Raw genomic sequence first — 22831 nt, forward strand, 5'->3', positions numbered from 1 at the left:
TTCCACCGGTACGCTGAAACTGCATCCTCGTCACGTGCCAGTCGCTGTTTTTGCGACGAAGCCTCTTCACGCACAACGGTGCCACTTATGATAGGCGGGACACTGTAGCAATGGAGCTCCGCTGCGCTTCACCGTGAAGCATGCACGGGGTCCTTAAGATTCTGGAGCAGTTCTGCTTTGATGCTCTCGAAAGTATGCACTCAATAAATCATTGTTGGAAATGTGAAAAACAGTCATTGCCGCTCTGGTGTCATCTCAAAACTCGGCAACAATTGCCCAGTCTTTCACCAAATAAATTTACAATAATACAAGCAGTTATTGACAGCTTTTTTTTTTTTTTCAGGGTCATTTGATAACTCAAACTTTCAGATAATACAAACATTTTTTCCTGTCCCTTGAAGTTTGAATTAACTACCTTTTACTGTATACAGTGTGGTGTAGCCTTATGTGGCTGATTGGAAGAACAACGCACTGCTATTTTTGGAATATTCGTGAATGTGTGTGTTTGACAGTGTTTAGAGCCTGGGAAAAAACAAAACATGTAGAGGTGGTGTTTTGAGGAAAGCTTGAGTCTCTTAGAAGTTTGACCACGTGCTGGTCTACAAAGTGTTTGCCTTGTGTGCCCACATCCTTATGTTCCTGTGGCGGCATCTGCAAGGCAGCCAACATTTTAAAATGAGGCAAAAAATGCAGATTATTGCACAAAGCTTCTGTGGCCTTTAATTGCTACCTAAATAAAGGAGCTGGCTAGCTTGGGCATTTTGAAACCCAAGCAGGCACTAGTGAATGGGACATCACATATTGCAATTGCTGTATTAACATAATCAAATGGACAATGTATTGAAACTACTGTTAAGTCATTAAAGTCAACGAACGTTAGCAGCACAAAGATTCCCACCCTCTGTTGGTAAACAATGGTGTGTGCGGTCTCAGTGTGTTCTGTGTAAAAAGTTATGTGCTGCGTGGAAAGAACTGTGTGCCTGTCCTTAACCTCTACATGCCTCGTAGGACAAAGAACACACATACACTTTAATCCTGCTACAACAAAATTGACGGGGTACGCAACATCGCTAGAACCCCGCAAGGGGGCGTCTGCAGCTTGCAGGCGTCGGTGAGTGGCGACACCGTGGGTTCCCGAGCATCCGCAGGGACATCCCCGCAGGGGGATGATGGTGAACGGTGCATCACCACGGACCCGAGCACCCGCGCCTCGCCGTGCGTGGCATCGCCGTGTCCGGGGAAAAGGGGATCCTGGTGGTTGAGCCAATGCCGAGCGTTTGGACCTTTAAGGCCCCTCGGCGGAGGCAACACACCACTTTGGCCCCAGCTTCCTGTAGACGGCCACTCCGGCCTGACCGGACTGAAGGAAATCGGCAGTTGCCTTTTCCTGTCCTCCCCTCTGTCTTTCACTTTCCTATCATCTTTCTTAGAACTTTCCTGTCTCCTCCTCCCTTCTCGGTTTTTCCACTTTTCATAGGCGGCGAGGGTTAACCCTGTGTGGCCAACCACCCTGAGTTGCGTCATACTTGGTTATAGCAGTGGTGTACAGCTGGCGTGGGCAGGGCTTGCTTTCAAGTTCCTGTCCCGTCCCCTTGTTGGGCTCCATGGTGGGTGGCTGGCACCATGGCCGAAGAACAAAATTTTTTATGGCTTCCTCTCTGCTTACTAAAGATCGCCCTCTGAAAAGGGGGCGGACCGATGTCACATCCCAGTTTTTCAACAAAAAGAAGACAACTTTCCCTAAGTACCACATCGTCCACAGTAAAGAAACAGAAAAGCCAGCCATACAAATATCCCCGTTCCTTGTTTCAAGATTTCTTACAGATTCCTTGGGCCCTCAGTACAAAGTCACAAAGTTGGCTAGTGGTGACCTCCTGCTCGAACTGCTCGACATTACTCAAATATCAAAGCTTGCAAACATTGAAACTTTTGGCGATATTCCTGTCTCTGTCACACCACACAGATCATTGAACACAGTACGTGGTGTCATCTCAGACAATAACTTTCTGCACCTAACAGAGGAAGAGATGCTTGAAGGACTTTCCCCGCAAAATGTAACCAACGTCCATAGATTTACAATCCGCAAAGACAACAAAGAAATTCCAACAAAACACCTGGTCTTGACGTTTGCCTCTTGCACCCTGCCCGAGTCAATCGAGGTAAGCTATGCAAAAATCTCCGTTCGCCCATATATACCCAACCCTAGACGCTGTTTCAAATGCCAGAAGTTCGGTCACGGCTCACAAAGCTGCAAATGACCACCAATCAAACGACTGCGATGCCGCGCCACGCTGTGCAAACTGCGAAGGCGACCACGCTGCTTATTCAAGGTCTTGTCCTGCCTGGAAGAAAGAAAAGGAAATAATTGCAATAAAGACAACAGGTAATATCACATTTAAAGAGGCAAGAAGGCGTTATGCGATGTCACATGGCACTTTCTCCATCACTCCTCACACAAACTTCGCCGATGTGGTGTGCGGGCGCGGCGCATCACAGCGTTAACACGTTTTGGCGGGCTAGTTGTTTAAGCATCTTGAACAAACAGCGTGTCGTTCGCTTTCTTGTCTTTTGTGCTCGTCTTTGTTCGCGCTGTTTGTTCAAGATGCATCACAGCGGCCTTCGGCACCTGCCCAGCTCACACTAAGTGAGGTTGAGGCAGGGCCATCTGCGCCCCTGGCAGATGCAGCGAAAGCTGCAATGCCACCCCCGCAATAGGGCCCGCCGGCCACCAAGTCAGCAGCCCGCAAGGCTTCCCCCGTTCGGGAGAAGTCCACCACCCCCCTGCCCGTGGATTCCTCGCGGAACTCCAGCGCCTCCACTGAGACGATGGATACAACTCAGGGCTCGCCTACCCGGAACGCTGTACAAAGAACGGTTGAACAAGGGAAAACTTTGGGCTAGTTGGTCTGACATGTTTAAAATGTGAAAGAACCGCGACCTCAGAACAGGACGTAAGATGAGGTGGACAGGACAAGCGGTACCACTTGTCCTGTACACCTCGTCCGCTGGCAAAACGTGGAGTCGCATTCGGGAATCCACTGAAAAAAAGTGTGTTTGTGCAAGAGACAGGTAAGCGGATAGGCTAAGTAAGAAAACTTGGCAACCAGGCGCGGAAATTACGAGCAAAGTCTTTAGAATCTCCTGAGCTCTTCCAGCGATTTGGTCTGTTTGACACTGCTAGCAGCTTCAGTATTCTGCGGGTCCGGCCTGACACCATCGTTGTAAACCAGATGACTACCACGAAGGCTCCCTCTTCTCTTCTTCTCCTCGCATCTTCTTGCTCCTCGCCACTCGTCTAGCATTCTGAAATAAAAATTTTGAAAATGGTAACACACTCTTTCTAACCACGCACGCACGCACGCACGCGGCCGCAATGAAGGCGGGCGGGCTTCCTTGACCGAAAGAAAGAAAAAATCATGATAACAGGCCCTCAAAAAGGAGGGACCTGAGGTTCAGAATACATCCCCTTAAAAATTTATAATGGCATTTCTTATCCACTGGAACTGTCGTGGAATTTTAAAAAACTATGGTGATGCAACAGATCTCTTACATTCTCTGTCTCCTGTGGCACTGTGCCTTCAGGAGACCAATTTGGGACATTTACACAAAAATATTTTCAGAAAGTATAAAGTCTTTCGCCATGACCGTGATCAGGCGAATAGGCTCTCTGGAGGTGTTGCTGTCGTAGTTAAGAGCGGTGTTGCAACGCATGAAATCAAGCTCCAGACGAATTATGAAGCTGTTGCAGTCACTGTCATTAGCTTTAAAACAATTACCATATTCACAGTGTATCTTCAACCACACCTCAGAGTAACACTCCATGACCTAAAAGCACTTTTTAATCAGTTACCGGAGCCATATCTGGTAGTCGGAGATTTTAATGCACACTCCCCACTTTGGGGAAGTGAACAGACAGACACTAGAGGTAGGGTTTTAGAAGATTTTATTCTGTGCAACAACGTCTGCTTGCTCAATACAGGCAAACCCACATATTACTCTTCATCCTCAGGTAAGATGAGTTGCATAGACTTGTCTTTTAGCTCTCCATCCATTTTTCCGATTTTAAGTGGGACATTCTTGATAACCCGTACGGAAGTGATCACTTTCCAGTGATAATTAACTTTTCATCACCATCACCAATAATTCCAACTAAACCACGCCGTTGGAAACTGCACTTAGCGGACTGGCCACTATTTCAAGAAAAGGCCTGTCTGGAGAGAATATTTTCAAATGATCTTAGCATTGACGAAATAAATGAAATTTTTACAACATGTATAATTTCGGCTGCACGTCTAGCTATTCCGCAGTCATCAGGAGTAGTACGCCGAAACCACAAGGTTTGGTATAACCAAGATTACAGAGAAGCAAAAAAGAATCAAAACAAAGCCTGGGGAACTTTTCGTAGATGCCCCACATACGACAACCTCATAAATTTTAAAAAGGCGAGAGCAAAAGCACAACATATCCGTCGCAATGCTGAAAAAGCTTCGTGGCAAAACTACGTATCGTTAATAAATAGTTCAGTTACATCGAAACAAATGTGGGAGCAGGTCCGCAAACTTAATGGCAGCTTTACTCCTTTCACAATTCCTTTCCTAACAGCTCCGGATACACAAACAAGCATTAGCGAACAGGCCGACAAACTAGGGGAACACTTCACCACAGTTTCGAGCTCCTCACACTACACACAATCATTTTTAAAATACAAGAACACAACTGAAAAACGACGACTGCCGACCAGTGGCAGTGCAAATGAACATTACAATAAATTAATTACACTAGAAGAAATCCGTACAGTACTTTCGGCCGGAAAACAGACAGCACCAGGCCCAGATGAAATCCATTATGAAATGCTTGCACACCTCTCTGAAGATGCTGTAGAAGCTCTTCTGAAATTTTTCAATAAAATATGGCAGTCTGGAAAAATGCCAGAGGCGTGGAAAAACGCCGTGGTTGTGCCATTCCTGAAATCAGGAAAACCGCCAATCTCAGCTGGAAGTTACAGGCCAATAGCACTTACGAGTTGTCTTGCTAAAGGTTTTGAAAGTGTGTTAAATATTAGGTTAATGTTCACCCTAGAATCGTGAAAACTTCTTGATATACACCAATGTGGATTTAGAAAAGCATGCTGTACAAATGACCATCTCGTCCGTTTTGAAAACACAGTCTGTGAAGCATTCATACAAAAACAGCATTGTCTGGCAATATTTTTTGACTTGGAAAAAGCTTATGATACCACTTGGAGGTTTGGGATTCTTCGTGACCTCACAGATCTAGGCATCCATGGCAGGATGCTAAACTGTCTGAAAGACTTCCTCTCTGACCGTTCCTTTCGTGTACGTCTAGGCTGCACGCTTTCGAAAAAATTCATCCAAGTAAACGGCGTACCGCAGGGGTGTATTCTAAGTACCACACTCTTTATTGTAAAAATGAACTCAATATCGCGAATAATTCCAAAGACCATCATGTATTCCGTATATGTTGACGACCTTCAAATTTCATGCACATTTTCTAGTTTACCAACATGCAAAAGACAGATACAGCTTACACTGAACAAACTAGCGACTTGGGCAGACCAAAATGGATTTAAGTTCTCTCCACAAAAAACAGTTGCCGTCCTTTTCTCACTGAAAAGGGGCGTGCAGATTGATCCCACACTGCAAATAAATGAAACTGTTCTACAAGTAAAACAAGAGCATAAATTCCTAGGCATAACTTTCGATAGAAAGCTCACATTCCTACCTCACATAACACCCTCAAAAAGAAAGCTTCCCGATCGCTAAATATACTGAAGATACTCTCACGGAAACATTGGGGGTCAGATAGGTTGTGCCTTTTACAGACCTACCGCTCCATAGTACGGTCCACTTTGCACTATGGATGCATTGTGTATGGGTCTGCAAGACCATCATACCTCAAAAAACTGGATCCTATACAAAACCTGGGTCTCCGTTTATCAACTGGTGCATACAGAACATCCCCAATAAACAGTCTATATGTAGAAACAAATGAACAATCTTGCAAACAGAAGAGCAATGCTTACCTGTGCGTATGTACTAAAAATAAGATCCGTACCAAAACACCTTTGTTACCCCATAGTTACCAAGTGCACATCTAGAAGGCTGTTCATTAATAAACCACAATCAATCAGACCTTTGCTATTACGCTTTGAAGACGCATGTCATGAACTGGGAATAGTAGATGCTCTACCTAAAATTGCCCCGAGACACGATCCATTGCCACCATGGCACTGCCCTCACACTGCATGTGACTTCACGCTTACACAATTTTGTAAAAAGCAAACACCACATAAACACCTACTACAAGAATACTTGGCTTTGAAAGAGAAATATTCAAGCTACATGGAGTTTTACACAGATGGCTCCAAAACAGCGATGCATGTTGAATGTGCCGTAGTACAGGGTAAATGGGAAAAAATAGTAAGATTACCAAATTATGTATCAATTTTCACTGCGGAATGCTATGCAGTCTGTATGGTTGTGGACAAAATAATACATGAGAACATCAAAAACAGTATAATATACACTGATTCCCTGAGCCTATTCACAGCGCTGCAGTCAAGAAATGCAATTGAACCCTTAGTGGGCAGCATCATACACAAAATAGAAAATTTCACAACACAAGGACACACGATAAGATTCTGCTGGGTCCCGAGCCACGTCGGCATAAAGGGTAACGAGAGAGCAGACGCAGCAGCCGTACGAGCTCAAAATGATGAAATAAAAAATGTGGACATACCTTTTAAAGACGGCATGAAGTTGATACATAACACATTAAAGAACAAATGGCAGAAAGAGTGGGATAATGAACTCAACAACAAACTACACTTCATAAAGCCACTCTTGGGGGAATGGAAGTCGTGCAGACACCAGGAACGTTTCACTGAAGTAATCTTATGTCGTCTTCACATAGGCCACACACACCTGACACACAACTACTTACTTACAAAAGAAGACAAACCCATTTGTGAAAGATGCGGAGACGAGCTCACACTAAAGCATATTTTATTCGCGTGTTCAAACATTGAAAAACTAAGGAAAAAGTATTTTAATCAATTTTATAATCAATGCATTCCATTTCACCCAGCACTACTCTTGAGCGGTAATGCAATTGTTGATATTTCTTATGTTTTTAACTTTTTACGAGAGGTTGGCTGTCTTAAGGAACTGTAAAATGCCTCACGTTTATGTGATACACCTCGGCCACTTTCTCATACCTGAGAAGATGCTGAGGTGTGTATTTCATTGGTTGGGGGCCTCGACATTCTTCCTCTGCAAAGGATGGCCGCTGAGGTTACCTGACCTTTTTAAAGCTTTTACCATCGGCCTTTTTGAAAAATTCTGCCTTTTACCTTCACTAGATGGTGAGAAATAACATTTTAGGCCCTTTACACCACCGCTTCATTTCTGTCATATAAAATCCGGCACAAGACAATTTTCTATACCTTGCGTTTGGCGCATGATGGCCTTAACCGCCTATGTGCCATAAAACCCAACACAACAACAGCAACATCGCTAAAAAAGATTGTGGCTTCCGAGGACACGGACTACTTTGCCAACAATGCTATGTCACTCCTTAAACCAGTTAAGCCATCCTGCTGTCTTCAAAATCATTGATTCCTTTCAGGCAAGCAGAATTAAGCACCTTCTGGAGCACTGTGCTTCCATTGGGGCAGATATTTTTTACCCTTGTCTGGACGAACCACATATATATATACATCGCCTTGCCAACATCCTCGTAAACTGTCATCACCTTCTTGTGTTGTGTCGACATGCCCACAGCAAGTGCCTTGAAGGGTGACACTTGAAGGGTGATCAGCCCTTCAAGTTTTCACAGAGCACTGCATTGGCTGGGCTTACAGTGTGGGTTCTGCTAGACCTCTTGTGATTGCACACTTGACACAATGGAACACCGGCAGCTGCTTTTAGCAGAGGTATGAGGAGGGGACAGAGTCGGTTGCCTGGGGTAACAATGGCCGGACAGACCGAGAGAGGGGACACTGAGAACAGAAAAGGAGCTGTTCCTCGGTGGATCGTTTCAATGCGTTAGCATTTTCATTTGCTACTGATTCTGTTGTAGCTCCACCTTAAGGCTGTGACGCGATAACGTTAATGGTTAACGGGAGATGCAGGGCTAAAATACTGATTTTCGGAAAAAAAATTCGGATTTTAAGTTTCAGCTGTGTTTAATTTCTGGTTTAAAGAAAAATTTTTTCACGAAGTTTGGTTGTTATCTGAGCAGTGGAAAATAAAAAAATTAATTCTTTTTCCGCGGCGGTGGTAGGCCGTCGAAGGCATCTATGAACGCTTTTCTCAAGACACGACCACAGTGCGGGCAAAAACCGAACGAGAAGTGAATGCCCATGTTAGAAAGTTTTGCAGGTTGGTTTAGCTTGAGACAAACGAGGACATGAGACGGACACAGGACGAGTGGAACGGAAGAAACAGAAGCAGAATTACGAGCTCGAAGAACTGAATGCGCATGCCCAGCTAACCACTCATTAAGACGAGGGGGCGGGAGGATAAAGACAATCTGAACCAAGATAATGTGGGGCTAAATGACGATATAAAATTGCACGGAAAGTAACAGGAAGCACCTCTTCCACCTTCAAGCAGCAAAACCCAAGAAATTACGCAGCATTTAGAAACATAGATTCCTTTCGCAACAGAACAATAGACTCTTCACTCTCGCACTTATCGCTTCCTAGCCTATGAATAAATGACGCCTTTAGAACGGCCAAGAACTTTTGTTTTTCCAAAACGTGGGTGACATTTGCAGCTCAAACAATGCTTAGGCTGGTTATTAGATTAAGACGAATTAAAAGAAGCAGCGTGTTCCCTTAGGCATTCGTTCAGGCAGCGTCTGGTCTGCCCTATGTAGACGCGGCCACAGCTAAGAGGGACTTCATAAACAACACCAACCTTGCACGCAACGAACTTGGTTGCACGATTAATGTTGCAAGCCAGTTTGTTACGACTTCGGCTCGCCAGTGCGCAAAGGCTTGACAGTTTTCTAGGTGCCGTGAAAACGACGTCCACCCCAAACTTGCCTGTTATCCTCTTTAGGTTATGCGACACGCGGTGAACTTAAGGCACCACCACATATTTCTTTTTCTGCCTGGTTTCCATGGCAGTGCTAGAAACAGGTCCTCTCTTTTCTTGCTTACGTAGCTGCTTAAACAGGCCTTCTGCTAGTCTTCAGCACCGAAACAGGATAGCCAGCATTCTTGAGGCGTTCGACCTGATGTCCGAAACTCGAATCCGCTTGATGATCACACAACTTGGACAGCGCAGATCTAAATGACAGAGAGACACCACGCTTCATAAGTTTTGAATGTGAGGAATTATAAGGTAAAGGGGTTTTCTTGGTACGCGGCATATAGGCCCAACATATGTGGCTTGTCGTGCTAAAAAACAATCTGAGATCTAAAAACTGTAGCGAGTCATTTTGCGGTAGTTAGAAGGTAAAAATCATGGAACTGGAGATGGCAAAAAACCACTCCAGGACCGTGTCAGCAACAAGAGCATTGTTATCATCCCTTAGTTGTAAGAGGACTAGGAAATCGTCAACGAATCTAAAAACATGGGCCACACAATCATTGCTTGCATTCAGGTCTAGCTCGCAGTTAAAAAAGAGTCACAAGTTGGGCTTCTACTGCGCGATGTGGATTTAAGGTTGTTTGACGGCGGAACTTATCTCTGATCCGTCAAGGCAAGTGTGGTCAACACCCTTTTCCCAAGCATCTCACACAAGAAGAGCCAAGCACCAGGCCGCGGGAAATCTTGTACCCATTAAAAAACTGGTGGGTACCCGGTGGCACTGGGGATCGAACCCAGCACATTCCGAATGCGAGACGGATGCTCTACCATAAGGCTACGCTTCGATCTAAAAAAGGGCCACAAGTTGGGCTTCTATCGCACGAGGCGGATTTAGTAGTAGTACATCTTTATTTCCAGAAGACAACTGGATGGTCTCTTGGGCTAAAAGCTACACAAAAGCTTGACGAGGCCCAAGAGACCATTTACAAGGCAGCAGCGTAAAGAATAGAAACATAATAGATGAATAGTACATAGGTAGACAGTAATAGGGAAATAATAAAACAGTTACTGTGACAGGTAATAATGATGTCAATCACATAAAGCTACCAGTAATGAACTGAAACCAAAATTAAGGTTGTTTGACGGCGGAACTTATCTCTCATCCGTCAAGGCAAGTGTGGTCAAGACCCTTTTCCCAAGCATCTCACCCTAGAAGAGCCGAGCACCAGGCCGGGGGAAATCTTGTACCCATTAAAAAGCCGGTGGGCACCCGGCGGCACTGGGGATCGAACCCAGCACCTCCCGAATGCAAGGCTTGTTTTTCGCGCTTTTTAGTCACGGAAGACCTTCTATCGAGAACAAACAAGGCTACTAACGAAAAACTATAAAAGAAAGGCATATGGCATATTTCTGGCCGCGGCAACTGCAGAGTGCCTGGAAAACCTAAATAGGAGTTCAGATTGGTGGAAATATACCACGTGACCACCCAACGTTGTTTTTGCGCCATTCGGAGTTGCTCCAGCTTTGGTTGTGTTCGACGCTTGCTATCTGTTCCCTTTTCTTCCTTCTGTCAGTTTATTGCGAACAGCAGGTGGCCAGTGGTGCGACCAGAAGATGCCCGCACCGAAGGCTTCGACACGGACAAGTTTCAGGAAGCTAAAACGCACCACGAAATCGAGAGGCCTACACAGCACTGGGTGACCGCCAGCAAGTGAGTGTCTGCTTACACGTTCGCCAGGCCCAAGCCTGCCGGCGGCGACCGAAGCGAACCCTTCAAGCTCCAATGGTGGTTCATCACCCGAAGACCGAATTTGCATCACTAAGAACCGTGGAGACTACAGGAGCCTTGGCTGTACTAGAATTGAGGGTACACATGGCATCAAGAGAGTGTTTGACAAGCTGCAAAATGGAGTCCAGACGTTGAAGCACGTCCAGCGAGCAACCCATCATAGTATATCACGAGCGAAGGCAAGGGCGATGGATGGCTTTAATGCTGAAAAAAAAAGAAAAGAAGGCTTGAGGCATTTGCCACAGAGCAGTGTCATGTTAAAGAGGAGGGCTTGACCTATGAAGCAGAGCACTTTGATTAATTTCTTTTTTTACCCCAAAAGAAAATAGCATGTTCTGAAATCTTTGAACTCATTTTTCTCAGTTTGCACTTTTTGGGAAAACAAAACCGTTGAGACTATCATTTCCAAACTGCATCTCCAAAAGCTGCTTTCAAGGTGGTTGCTTAACTGAAATTTTCTCAGCTACAAGATTGGATACTTTTTATGTCACTAAATATTTTTAACACAAAATATCTTGAGATGTCTGACATATAAAGACAACAAAAAAATTTAACTTCGTTTTTAGAGTGATAGCATTTCTTACAGATATGGTACAAAAAACATGGGAATGGCTTTATCCTGCACTATAAACCATCTTGAAGATATCTAATCACAAACTATTAGTATATCTTCATTATTTTTGAAATGATAGCTTTCCTAAGCTGACACACCTGATTGCCCAATATGACAGCTATAACTCTTTTTTCTGTTTGAGCTGGGAAGTTGATATTTTGAATATAGTCTATTGAGAAGAAAATACACCATCTCTGAAAATTTTACCACAATTGGTGCAGTAGTTCAAAAGTTGACTCTTCAGCCTAGCATCTCCCCTCAAAGGGGCTCTGAAACGCCTTCCGAGGAGAGCACATTAACTCACTTAATCAGTGCACTGTGTTGCCATGAAGACCAGAGCCAAATAATACTCTTCTACATGCAGCAGACGGCCCACAATAACGCGTCAAAGTTGGCGAGCCCTTTCCGGCGACATTTTCATGCTCGCACCCTCCTCCGTCCCCCGCATCTGCGTAGACAAGGTGAGAGGTGGCCATTGGTTAGATTCTTTCAGATTTCATGCAGCTACCATGGCCGCGGCCAATGAGCCGCTTATCTCCAGCGGGTTGGGAAGCTCCGCTCCCAGAGGGGGGTCGGCGAAGGAGCGCCTACCTTCCAGCGTGCAAAAAGTGACTAGAGGAGAGGGAAAGGCGCGAAGACGCTGAAATTCAAATTTTAACTACAGATAACTCGGCTTCTACTAAGCGCATTTAAAAAATCCTTGCTGGACACTATTCGTGAAGCGGCGTGCTTCAATATCCCAGGCATGCCGCAACTTCATTACAGCCCCCTTCACAGCCCCTTTAATGCTCACGTATGCATTGGTCATTCTCTATCAGAGAATTGGTCATTCTCTAGTTTACATTCATAGATCCCTGGGAGTCCTCACAGCACTCCTGGCGCTGTGGTGCGGCGGTTAAGCGATGTGCCACTGCCTCGGTGGGTGGCGGTTTCAAGCACAGCCGCCAGTGGGGCTTGTGAGGCTCGGGTTGTAAGAAAACTGCCCACAACCGCAGGTAGGCTGGCTGCGATGACGTCATAAGGTCACTTGACCTAGGTAGCAGGTGGGCCACCACATTTCCCGCTCACAATGATGGCACTGACGACGCCAGGTTTTCTGCAGAACGGGAGCCGTCATGCTAACGCATTAATAAATGCATCTTTCAGTGCCAAAGAAACATCAGCATAGCCAGTGAAAGAATCAGTTTTCACTGCCAGCAAAAGTTGTATGGAGTTGTCCTCGCGTGCCTTCAGAGCAGCCTCGGCCTGAGTGCTGGTGTGCTTGCCCCTTCTCACGGACTCCTGTGTGCCACCGAGTGCAGGTATTCTGGGCTGTGCCTGGTCCCTGCTCTGGCTGTCCCTGATTCACGAGTGGCCCGAGATGCATCCAGGCATCTCCAGCCGTGAGCTGCAGCACATCCAGCGACACCGCGGAACCTCCTGTGCTGCTCAACAGGTGCGTATGACACTTATTTCGCCCAATCTCTCATGCCCTCTTCCTATTCATTGGACAGGACTTTGTAGTAGAAATATTATTGCTGCTGTACATTGTAACCAGAAGCTCCAACTGTTCAAACTTGGGGGCCTTCTTAACCACATTGTTAAAGAAGAAAATGCGATAGCATTTAGGTTGTTTGCTATCGTGTCTGCAATGTCTAATGTTCTTGCAAGTTTTCCGCCAAAACATCATTTGGATGGCTCGACGGCCTCGCACCAGTGGCAGGCCGATATGTTGCCGGCGGCAGCTCGCACCGTCATGTGTGCCACTGGCTGACACAGACCAGAAACCACTGCCAACATATCGGCCTGTCGCTGGTGCGTGGCCGTCGAGTCAAGGCTACAGGTGACTTCGTTTGCTGAAACCACGCTTGAGAGCAGCACGATCTTGGTGTGCAAGTGCGTTAGTCACGTGGTTTATATTGTATCTCGCGGGCTTTCTTTGGAGCTGGGAAAAAAAGACACACGTGAAGGTTTCCTTATCATAAGTGATGGAATGGGGGTTTCTGAAGGTGCTCGACAACTCTTCAAATGCAATTTGTTGCCTTAAGTCAATATTTATTAATTTAGTTAATTAAACTATTAATTATTGAGAAACAAAAAATTGCCTGTGGTGCGCAAGGTGGCTGTCACTAATATGAAACTGGTTTCACTCTCCTGTTTCTAATAATTTATTTTTTAACCCTTGGCTCAAGTTAGCTGGGACACCTAGTATTAATGACATTGTCAATATACCAAACACTCCTGAAATATGCAGACGACACAAATGTGTTTTTTAGTGGAGAACACATTGAAACTATAGTTAAAAATGCAATCTTTGGCTGGACGAGCTCTTTGTTTGGTTAAACATTAATAGATTAGAATTAATTGTCAACTAAAACAAGGTTATAGACATGGAACAAAGTATTATTTTTAGAAATATTGTTATCCAACGTGCTGAGTCAGTGCGGTTCCTCGGAGTCATATTCAGTGAAAAGTTGTTGTGGAATGACTACATAAATTCTATGTGATTGAAAGTCGCACGCTCCATTGGCACCATCAATAAATTTAGGTCTATTCTTCCAATTTGGTTAAAAAAACAACTTTACTTTGCGCTTGTACAATCTCATCTTCACTACTGCCTTTTAGTTTGGGGCAGCACATTGAGCACAAATTTGAAATCACTCCTTTTGTTACAAAAAAGAGCAAATAGAGTCATTGCAGGTATTTCATATTTAGAGACCACAGTTCCACATTAGGGTATACCTTAGAGATATTAGATATTTATAAACTAAATACACTGCGGCTTGCCAGTCATGCTCACCACTTGTTTTACAGAGGTACACTCTCACACATCATGCACACTGACCAACACCAAAAATACCAGCTAAGAGATTATTGTACCAGTCCCCCCAGAATAAGAGCAAATTATGGCTCTCAAACTACATTATAAGATAACAGTTCTCTACCAAACATATAAAAGATCTCATCCATAAATACAGAAATGAACGCTTATTTAGGAAAAAATTAATGGAAATGCTTTTAGTGGAACCCTCATAAACTTACACTCGTGAAAATGTTCCTAATCAATGATGTAAATGACTACTTATTGTGTTTCATTCCTTGATGTGCCTATGGTAATTTTGCCATTGTAATTTGTGTATGCTAATTTATATGTTACATCACTGTTATACATTTTACGCTGCGTTGCTGTGACAGGTGCACCAGGGGGGATGGGCCTCGTCAGGCTTATTATGCCTTTTGCCCTTCCCCTCAAATATGTACATATGCTTAGAATAAAAATCTTCCTTCCTTCCTTCCTTCCACTTTAAGCCCCATGTCAGCTAGAACTTGATGCCCTTGAGGGTGTGCACACGAAGTCATGAGAGTGTAAAATTTATTGTGGACACTTATTATGATCCTCTCTGCCAAAGCAATAATACTTTTATGCAAGTCAGTGCAGCTGTGAATCTCTCACACTGTGCGCATCAATATCCATCAGTAGTCAATCATCTCACATATATGAATAGTCCTTCTAATGCTTTTAAACAGAACAGCTACTTTGTAAATGTATTTATTACCATCACATATTGTTCTCCCAGTGTCCAAACCTGTAAGCAATCGTGTCCACACAGTGCACGTAATAAGCCTTGGACTATGATTTGTAGCCTGAATTGCACCGCATAGTTCTGAATTAAATGCAGCTTTTAACAAACAGACTCGATGCAGTGGCCATGCGCCTCTGTGCACCTCGGGTATTGTGAATATAGCACCACCCGTTTGCGATTCAAAATGCTGTTGGGACTGCTGATGGCTGCCCTTCTCATGTTTCTGCGCAGATGAGCATGTGTAGAGATTAACAGTCACTATCTCTCGGAGCTCTCGCCTCACATAACTATGTGAAAAAATTACACTCATGTGATGCGTTTAACGAGCTGCAAAAACATTTCTACAAGTTTTCTGGATGCCCCTATGAACAGGAACAGCGCAGCAAGTGCTGTTGCCTGATCATGTGGGGCAGCTGGTTGAAACAAAGCAATCTGTAGAAGAACTGAGGATTGGGCGAGTTGGTGGTGATCCATTGTATTAAAAACCAGCGCTAAAAAACATAGACAGAGAACGAGACCGTGTGTCTCGTCTCGTCCTCTGTGTTTTTTAGCGCTGGTTTTTAATATGATGGACAAAGCAATCTGGTCCACTGTTTGTCGAAGAAGGCTGTCCAGGCAGGCTCCCTTCTTGTAAATACCAGAGTTCTGCACAGAAAGCTTAGCCATGCTTTTTGGGCCACTTGTGCAAAGGTTTCAAGCATGAAATATTTATTGCTCTCTTGTTGTCGGCGTGCTGCGGGCAACCTTACGACCAGATTGGAGGGCGAATCGAGGAGAGAACACTGAACCGAATCTAAACGAACTTTAGAGAAACTTTCCATCTGTGCCCTGGTGCCTACACACTGCATTGTCCCGGTCCTGCAGTGGGCAAAGCCAGTGCGTGGAGCGAAGGAGCCTACGCTCTGTCCTGCAGCCCGGGCGGTGCACGCGCAGTCCTGATGGCACATGATGAGTGAGGCGACAGAGCCACACGTGTTGTGCATAATCCATCTGCCTGCATTGCCCCGCAGGCAACTGGTCTTGTGCAGAGCCGTGGTGCCACCCTTCAATGCAACGTGGAGCCCGTCGTAAATAGTGAGGATGTAAAAAGCTGACTGAAGCTGCCGAAGCCGCTGTTCTCCACATGAAATGCGCTAATCTAGCGCGATGTTGTGAGCATGAATGGGAGCTAGTATGAGCAGAGATGGGTGCCCCTTTCTGGTGCCCGACGCGGGGCAGTGCTGGGCGCTGGGCGCGTATGCCTAGCAAGTGTCGATGTTGTCATTGCTTAAAAGCAAGAGCTGCGCAGTGATGCAATCGCAATTGAAAGCAGCAGTTGGAGGTCCCATAGATAAGTCTTGCAACCCACAAATACATCAGCACTGCATGTTGGTCAAGTACCCTAATTTCCGATGGCATCTTTGCAGAAAGTCGACATAGCTGCAATGGGTTTGTCAAAACTTTAATGCACTCATTTTTTGCTCTGTAAAGAAGAAGATGACCCAGACACAGCAGATGACTCGTGACAATGAAGAAGATGGCCCTGCGCGTCAGCCGTATTGCTATCGCCACGAGTGTCTGTGCCCGACCTGGTTGCCCTCGGATTGTTCTCGCCGCTGCTCCCATACTCCCAGCTCGTTTCAATAAACCCCTGCCTTACAGTTCATATATTAATGGCTTTGTGTGTTAGAAGAATACATTATTTTGAAAATGCTTCTTGTGCCATTCAACCTTATTTCTATGCGAGAAGTATTAAAAAATATATATATTTGTGCACCTCTAGTGAAGTTTTCTTTAGTCCTGTTGCATCTTCCAGTTTGTAATGTTTTAGCACCAAAATGACAGTTCTGCAGAGTTCAGTGTCGTGCAACGTGAGTCTTCTTCTGTGTGTTTGGATTGACTCTCTTGTGTGCTGCGCTTGCAGCCACCTGGTGCGCCATGGGGTCGCCTGCTGCGCTCACGCAGTGTCTGGGCCCTGGGTGTGACCATGTTTTGTGGAAACTGGGGCTTCTACCTCCTCCTCATCGACCTGCCAAATTACCTCCATGGCGTCCTGCACCGGCCCATCGGAAGTGTAAGTGCACAGGATGAGAAATTGCCCAAGCTGTTTTCTTGTCTCAAGATTTGAAACTGTGCAAGAAATCTGCTGCAAACTTTGAGCAAAGGGCAGGGTGTGAATGTGGAATGTCAGGTACGAAGGTGGCAACACGGGTGGCTCATCTTTGCACATTTATGCATTTCTTATAGTGTGCTATTATATGCATGTAGGCTAATTAATTCAAAAATGAAAGACATTCGAAATAGTGGCTCAATGGTTATGGCACTCAGCTGCTGATCCGAAAGACACGTGTTCGATCTCGGCCGCGGCGGTCACATTTTGGTGGAGGCAAAATGCTAGATTCCTGTGTACTGTGCGATGTGAGTGCCCGTTGCAGAACCCCAGTGGTCGAAATAATCTGTAGCCCCTCACAATGGCGCCCCTCATAGCCTGGCTCGCTCTGGGATGTTAAACCCTGTAAACCGTCTGATATGACATGGCTGTAGTGGGCTGTGCAACAGGGAACAGCATACGATGTCAAGTGCATGTGCCATCGTCAGTCTCGTTCTTGCGTCTCTTGTGTTGCTCACTAGTTTTAGTCTCGCCAGTGCTATTCACCACCTTTATATGGAAGGTTTTCAGAGACCAGGATTGGGAAGAGTCGGGAATGAGAATTAATGGAGAATACATAAGTAATCTGCAATTCGCTGATGACATTGCCTTGCTAAGTCACTCAGGAGATGACTTGCAAAGCATGATCAATGCTGAATAAAGGTGGACCTAGAGAATGCATTGCGGTCTTGGCTTAGTGAAGTGTCTTAGATACATGTACTAGTGCATACGAGTAATCATGAGTATGCTAATTAGGAATTCGGTCGTTATGTGAGTGTTAAGTAGGTGATTCGAATGGGACCCGTTAATGGTATTGCGTTCTACTCTTAAAGGTGCAGGTTGTGTCCCCAAAGTTTTTAAGCGGCACAGCTAAACACAGCAGTGGAAAGCCCCAGACCACGGTGTAAGAATAATTTAGGTGATGACACTGCAGCCGGCGTGCCGTCCTGGTTATGTTCGCCGCCGGCGCTGTTTCCGTTTCCCGGCGACAGGTGGCGCTAGTAGATGGAGGCTCTCGGATCCGCGCTGCGTAGGTTATCGATGCTAAGCGTTGCTCGTTTGTCGCGCTTGATATCGGGGTATATAGAAAAGTATGCACAGGCATGAATACACCGGGATTCTGCAGTAACAAGACTGATTATCTAAATGAATGTGCAACTGATTTCTCGACGGCGTTTTTTTAATAGCTCTGATAGCTAGCATACGTTGAAGCCAGTATATCAATCGTATTTTCTAGTTGCGCCCGCCAATGTTAGCTAATTAAAGCAAAAATAAATAAATTGTAACAGGATTTTCGGGGAAATAGCCTAAGGACAGCTAGCCAAAATGCCGTTCCGAGCTTCGGTCGTCAACCCAGTGATCTCGCGCTGTGCGCTGGCGGTGCGGCTGCCGCTGCTGCTCATCTTCCTCTTTACAAAATAAACGTCCTCAAAGCACCTTGAACCATTGCACCTCTAGCTTACACATGTACTTGGTTACAAACTTCTCTCGACACGCGACCCCTACGCAGACTTCTGCTCAGTGTTAAGGCGATGGCGGTTATACTTTGCGCCAGTACAGCAAGCCGTGTGCAGTACAGCTTGATGAAGGGCATGTCACACGCACGATTAAATCCATCGCAACTCTCAAAGCAGTATATCTTGTGCTAGTTGCCCGTGAATGGGCATAATTTTTCTATCCTACTCTGTCATTTCAAGAGAACAATGCGCGCTCTTATATCAGAAAAAAAAAATGTCCGACCTGAAGTAGGTAGGTCTGGTGGTGTGTACAGTGCTCTTACATTTGTGTAGAATATTAGGAATGGTATGCTGAAAGGGGGGCTGAACATATACTTTATTCTGTCACAAAACTATACATTACATGGCAAAAACTGATTAAAACATACATTCACAAAAAATCTAACAAAAATTAGTACTTTCTGTAAACTTGGCAACAGGATTCAGGATGAACAAAGTTTTGCAAGCTTTTTTTTCTCTTGAGCTTGTTTTTTCAAGTTCATGGTTGGAGCTTTGCAGTGCTGCCTCATTCTCATGGTTAAGAAATAGTGCAGAATTTGTGCGATGACCTCTTCTTTGTGCTGAGCACATGGAAAAGTCAAGGTCTTTGTGTCAAGCACATGCTCCACTGTTTCCCAGTATACAGACTGACTGTCGGCATTTTTTGCAAAGTGCTCCTCAGCTGCTCTCAACAGCTCAAAAAGATTCACGTTGGGGTGCAACAGTCCACCCTGCTCTTTGTGTTGGTCAGGGATGCTTCAGCAGAGCTGTTTTCCGGAATGGTAAAAGCAGACCGGCAACAATCGCACGTTGTGGCTTTCATCAACTTTCGGCTCAAGAATCCAACCACATAGTAAAGAATGCAGTCAACGACTTGCGCTGTATCCTTTCCGTTTACTGTGATAACATCCTCACATTCCCAGTCCTCAACAAGAATCAGTTTATCAAGCTTTTCTTTTAGCTGATCAATGAAGCCAGGCGAAGAGTTGCTTGCACTGCCTAGTTCGATCAGGGCTCTGAAGTCTGATGCGTCTAGTAATGGCTTCTCATCGACCACGCAGCAATTCCCAAACTTGGGAGGCCTCAGAAGGCTGTAAATGGACATTGTATTGTACAGTTGCAAAAATGTTGGCATTGAAGGATGGTCATTCTGGCTTCCAGCAAGTCTTATCTTGCCAAAGAATCTTTCGATCGGATCTTGGTTCATTTTATTTGTAAGAACGTATCTGAACTCGTACTGATGCAAAAGAACCTCACAAAGCTCTTTAGTTGATCTCAAGGTAACTCGGAGCCCTTCAGAGGTGCTTTTTGTCAGGAACATATCTTTCGTGATATTTCCACTCTGCAGCTCTTTTTCCCAGTTATCCAACCATTCTACCCCACGTGACAGAATGCCTAGGTCAGAGCCCTGCTTTGTGACACCTTCATGAGGAAACCCTTGTTCAAGGCATCGAAAAGATTATTAAGAAACAATGTGAATTCTTGCGTGGCTTCAGTGTCTCCCAGACTGCGCACACCATGGTTTCTGTAAAATTCAATACCTGCTGCCATCGAGCGACTGAACACTTGCGTGGCAAGCTTTGCCCGCATCTTTTCACAGTTGCTTGGATAAATGTGGGAATGTGTTATTTTTGGACACACCTTCAGAGCTCCAACATTCGCTTGGTCTTCTTTATAAACTGCTGCATAGTCCTCCCACCTAATCCAACGTCCCTCCTTTTTCAGGTACCTTTGTTGCAAAAGACGGTTTCTGATGCATTTAAAGAGGTGTGGAGCATCAGAAAATGCAAAAACTTTTCGTGTGGGGTCGCTTGGATGTGTGAAGGAGTTCTGGCAGGCTTCTAGTGACCCACTTATACCCAGTGTTCGCCACATAGTCCTGTTTGTCGAAGCTCCATCACAAACAAACCCATAAATTTTTGCTCCAGCTTCCTCCATAAGTAAAATTGCCTGAAGGAGCAACTGTGCAAGAATAGTACCCCTCGTGGCACCTTTTGCTGCAAAAACACCTATTGGCTGAGCATAACTTTCACCAAAAGGGCAGAACATAAAAACAAGAGCATGGTCTGCAAGCTCGCTACTGTTTTCCGTCTCTGATGCCAGACCGACGTAGGTCATTGTCTTTGAGTTGACAGCCTTGCTTTTACGGACTTGCATCCCATCAAAGATGATAATACCGTGCCGCTTGAAGTCACCTTTCTTTTCAAGTTTCCTTTTTAAGGCTATGAAGAACTTACTATCAAAGCCTGTTTTAAAGCCCACCAATGAGATGTAGCGGTGTATTGTTCGTACTGAAGGCAAGGCGAGAATTTCACTCTCCATCAAGAATCTGTATCCTGAAGGTGACCTAATATGGAGGAGAAGGCAGAGCAAGATCCAGTCATCTGAGTATCTTCTACCGTTTTTTGAGCGAGCTTTGCCTGCAGCTACACACTCTTTCAACGCCAGCTTTTGCGCTTCAGGAAGGTTTTCTTCTCTGGAAAGGCGTTCGAGTGTTTCATTACTGATTTCTAGTAGTTTTGATTTGCAGTTAGCCAATTCTTGTTCAAGATTATGTTTTTGTTTTTGAAGCCGCACTTTTGACTTGTAGCAGGCAATCCTGGCGTGCCGCAACATTTCAATGCGTGTTTTTTTCGATGGACTGGCCGGAATGCGAATGTGTTTCAGTTGAGAATTATTTTTCTTTCATGCAGCATGAATACGATTCATGCAGCATGAATCTTTTAACTTAGCACATGCATTGCAACTTGTACTCTCTGTCACTAGTAGGCAACTGTTGTGCCGCCAGGTTCCACATTTGTCAATATATGCGCACTCGGGGCGTATATTATTGTACATTTCACCACTGGGACCACCTGCACACACATGCATTTCATGAAAGACCCGCACTGCACACTCTATATCAGCTAGGGAATTCATGGGCAAACCAGAACTTATGGTCTGTACGTTAACAATACGGCCATAAACAAAACATTTCACTGACAAGGAGTCATTATGTGATGTGGTTACTACTAGTACTTTTCTATGAAAAGGCGCCTGGTTACTCTCTTTCGGCAATTCTAGCTCACTGAAAACAACAGATTTAACTCCAAATCTGTCAGAAACTTGGACTGCCCAGGCTTCACTTGGGAGTTTAAGGCTGGATGCACAGCATGACAGAGCGGAAATTGTCATTTGCTGTCCTCCGTCCTGGAGGAACAGGGACTCGGTGGGTCGCTGCTCTTGCGTTGGTCCATGACTTCTCTCTTGCTGCGTAGTTTTTTCAGATGAGGAAGAAACATGTTGCTGAATGAAAAGATATGATAGAATCAGGAATGTTTCTGCCGTCCCAACTAAGCCAAAGTTTCATTTACGTCACCTATATTATGTCATTACTTCTCTTAAACAAGTTGGTGTTATATGTTTCTTGCTATTTTATTATTTCTTATTAATCTAAAATTTTCCTGTTACCAACCTCTTCTTTAACGCCTGAACGGCGCTGAAATTAAATAAATAAATGTTCACTTTCCGGATGCCACCTAATAGTGAGCAAAGCTTATGCGATTACTAGCACACTGTGCTATTAGATGTCCAATGAGATCCTGGCTAATTAATTATAATCAAATAAATATACTGAAGGGAAGAATCGTATCGTATTTACGATAATTTCCGCTCAGTAGTTATTGTAGAACCATATCATGATTTGTTGCGCCTAGTGAGCTTAGATGAGGCGGCTGGAGGAATGCCACCTGAGTTTAAAACAGGAAATTACCTTTTCAGCTGTATGACTAGGTGCGTCGGCAGTGCATGTGCCATTCAATGTGTCAGTATCGTATTGAAAAGTATCCTCTTCTTCACGTGGAGGGGGCGCGACGCTGTTGAAATCCAAGCGTGGCCTCTTACAAGGCGCGTCTGTTGATTCGGCATCAGAATGTTGTGTCAACCAGCAATAAACTTGGTGTATTTTCAACGGCCAGGTGTAGCTCTTCAGAAGCATTCGACGCTTCTGGCTGTCCTTGCTTCTTAGGCTTGTGAGAAGTCGGCGGCAGAGCCTGCCGTTTCCGCGGAGGTTTTCTCGTTTTTTTGCTGCGCAGTCAAGTATCCTGGGCAGTTCGGGAAAATGCTAGGCACAGCGTCGGGTGAGAGCAGCGGTTTTTTTTGTGCGTGTAGAAGGACGTTCCCCTTGTATTCCGCGTGATATGTT

At 45.0% G+C, this 22831-nt stretch overlaps 1 protein-coding gene across 3 annotated transcripts in view; it reads left to right on the plus strand.

Annotated features, from left to right (window-relative positions):
- The window catches only part of LOC144127873 (sialin-like), a 125314-nt gene that overhangs the window by 70304 nt on the left and 32179 nt on the right, over positions 1-22831 (plus strand). For all 3 annotated transcript variants that reach the window (XM_077660850.1, XM_077660851.1, XM_077660852.1), the window contains exons 5-6: positions 12763-12896; positions 16928-17077. In XM_077660850.1, the coding sequence (XP_077516976.1) occupies positions 12763-12896; positions 16928-17077 (284 nt within the window). The remainder of the gene's footprint in view (positions 1-12762; positions 12897-16927; positions 17078-22831) is intronic.

This window comes from Amblyomma americanum, chromosome 4 (assembly GCF_052857255.1).
Source record: "Amblyomma americanum isolate KBUSLIRL-KWMA chromosome 4, ASM5285725v1, whole genome shotgun sequence".
Taxonomy (NCBI): Eukaryota; Metazoa; Arthropoda; class Arachnida; order Ixodida; family Ixodidae; genus Amblyomma; species Amblyomma americanum.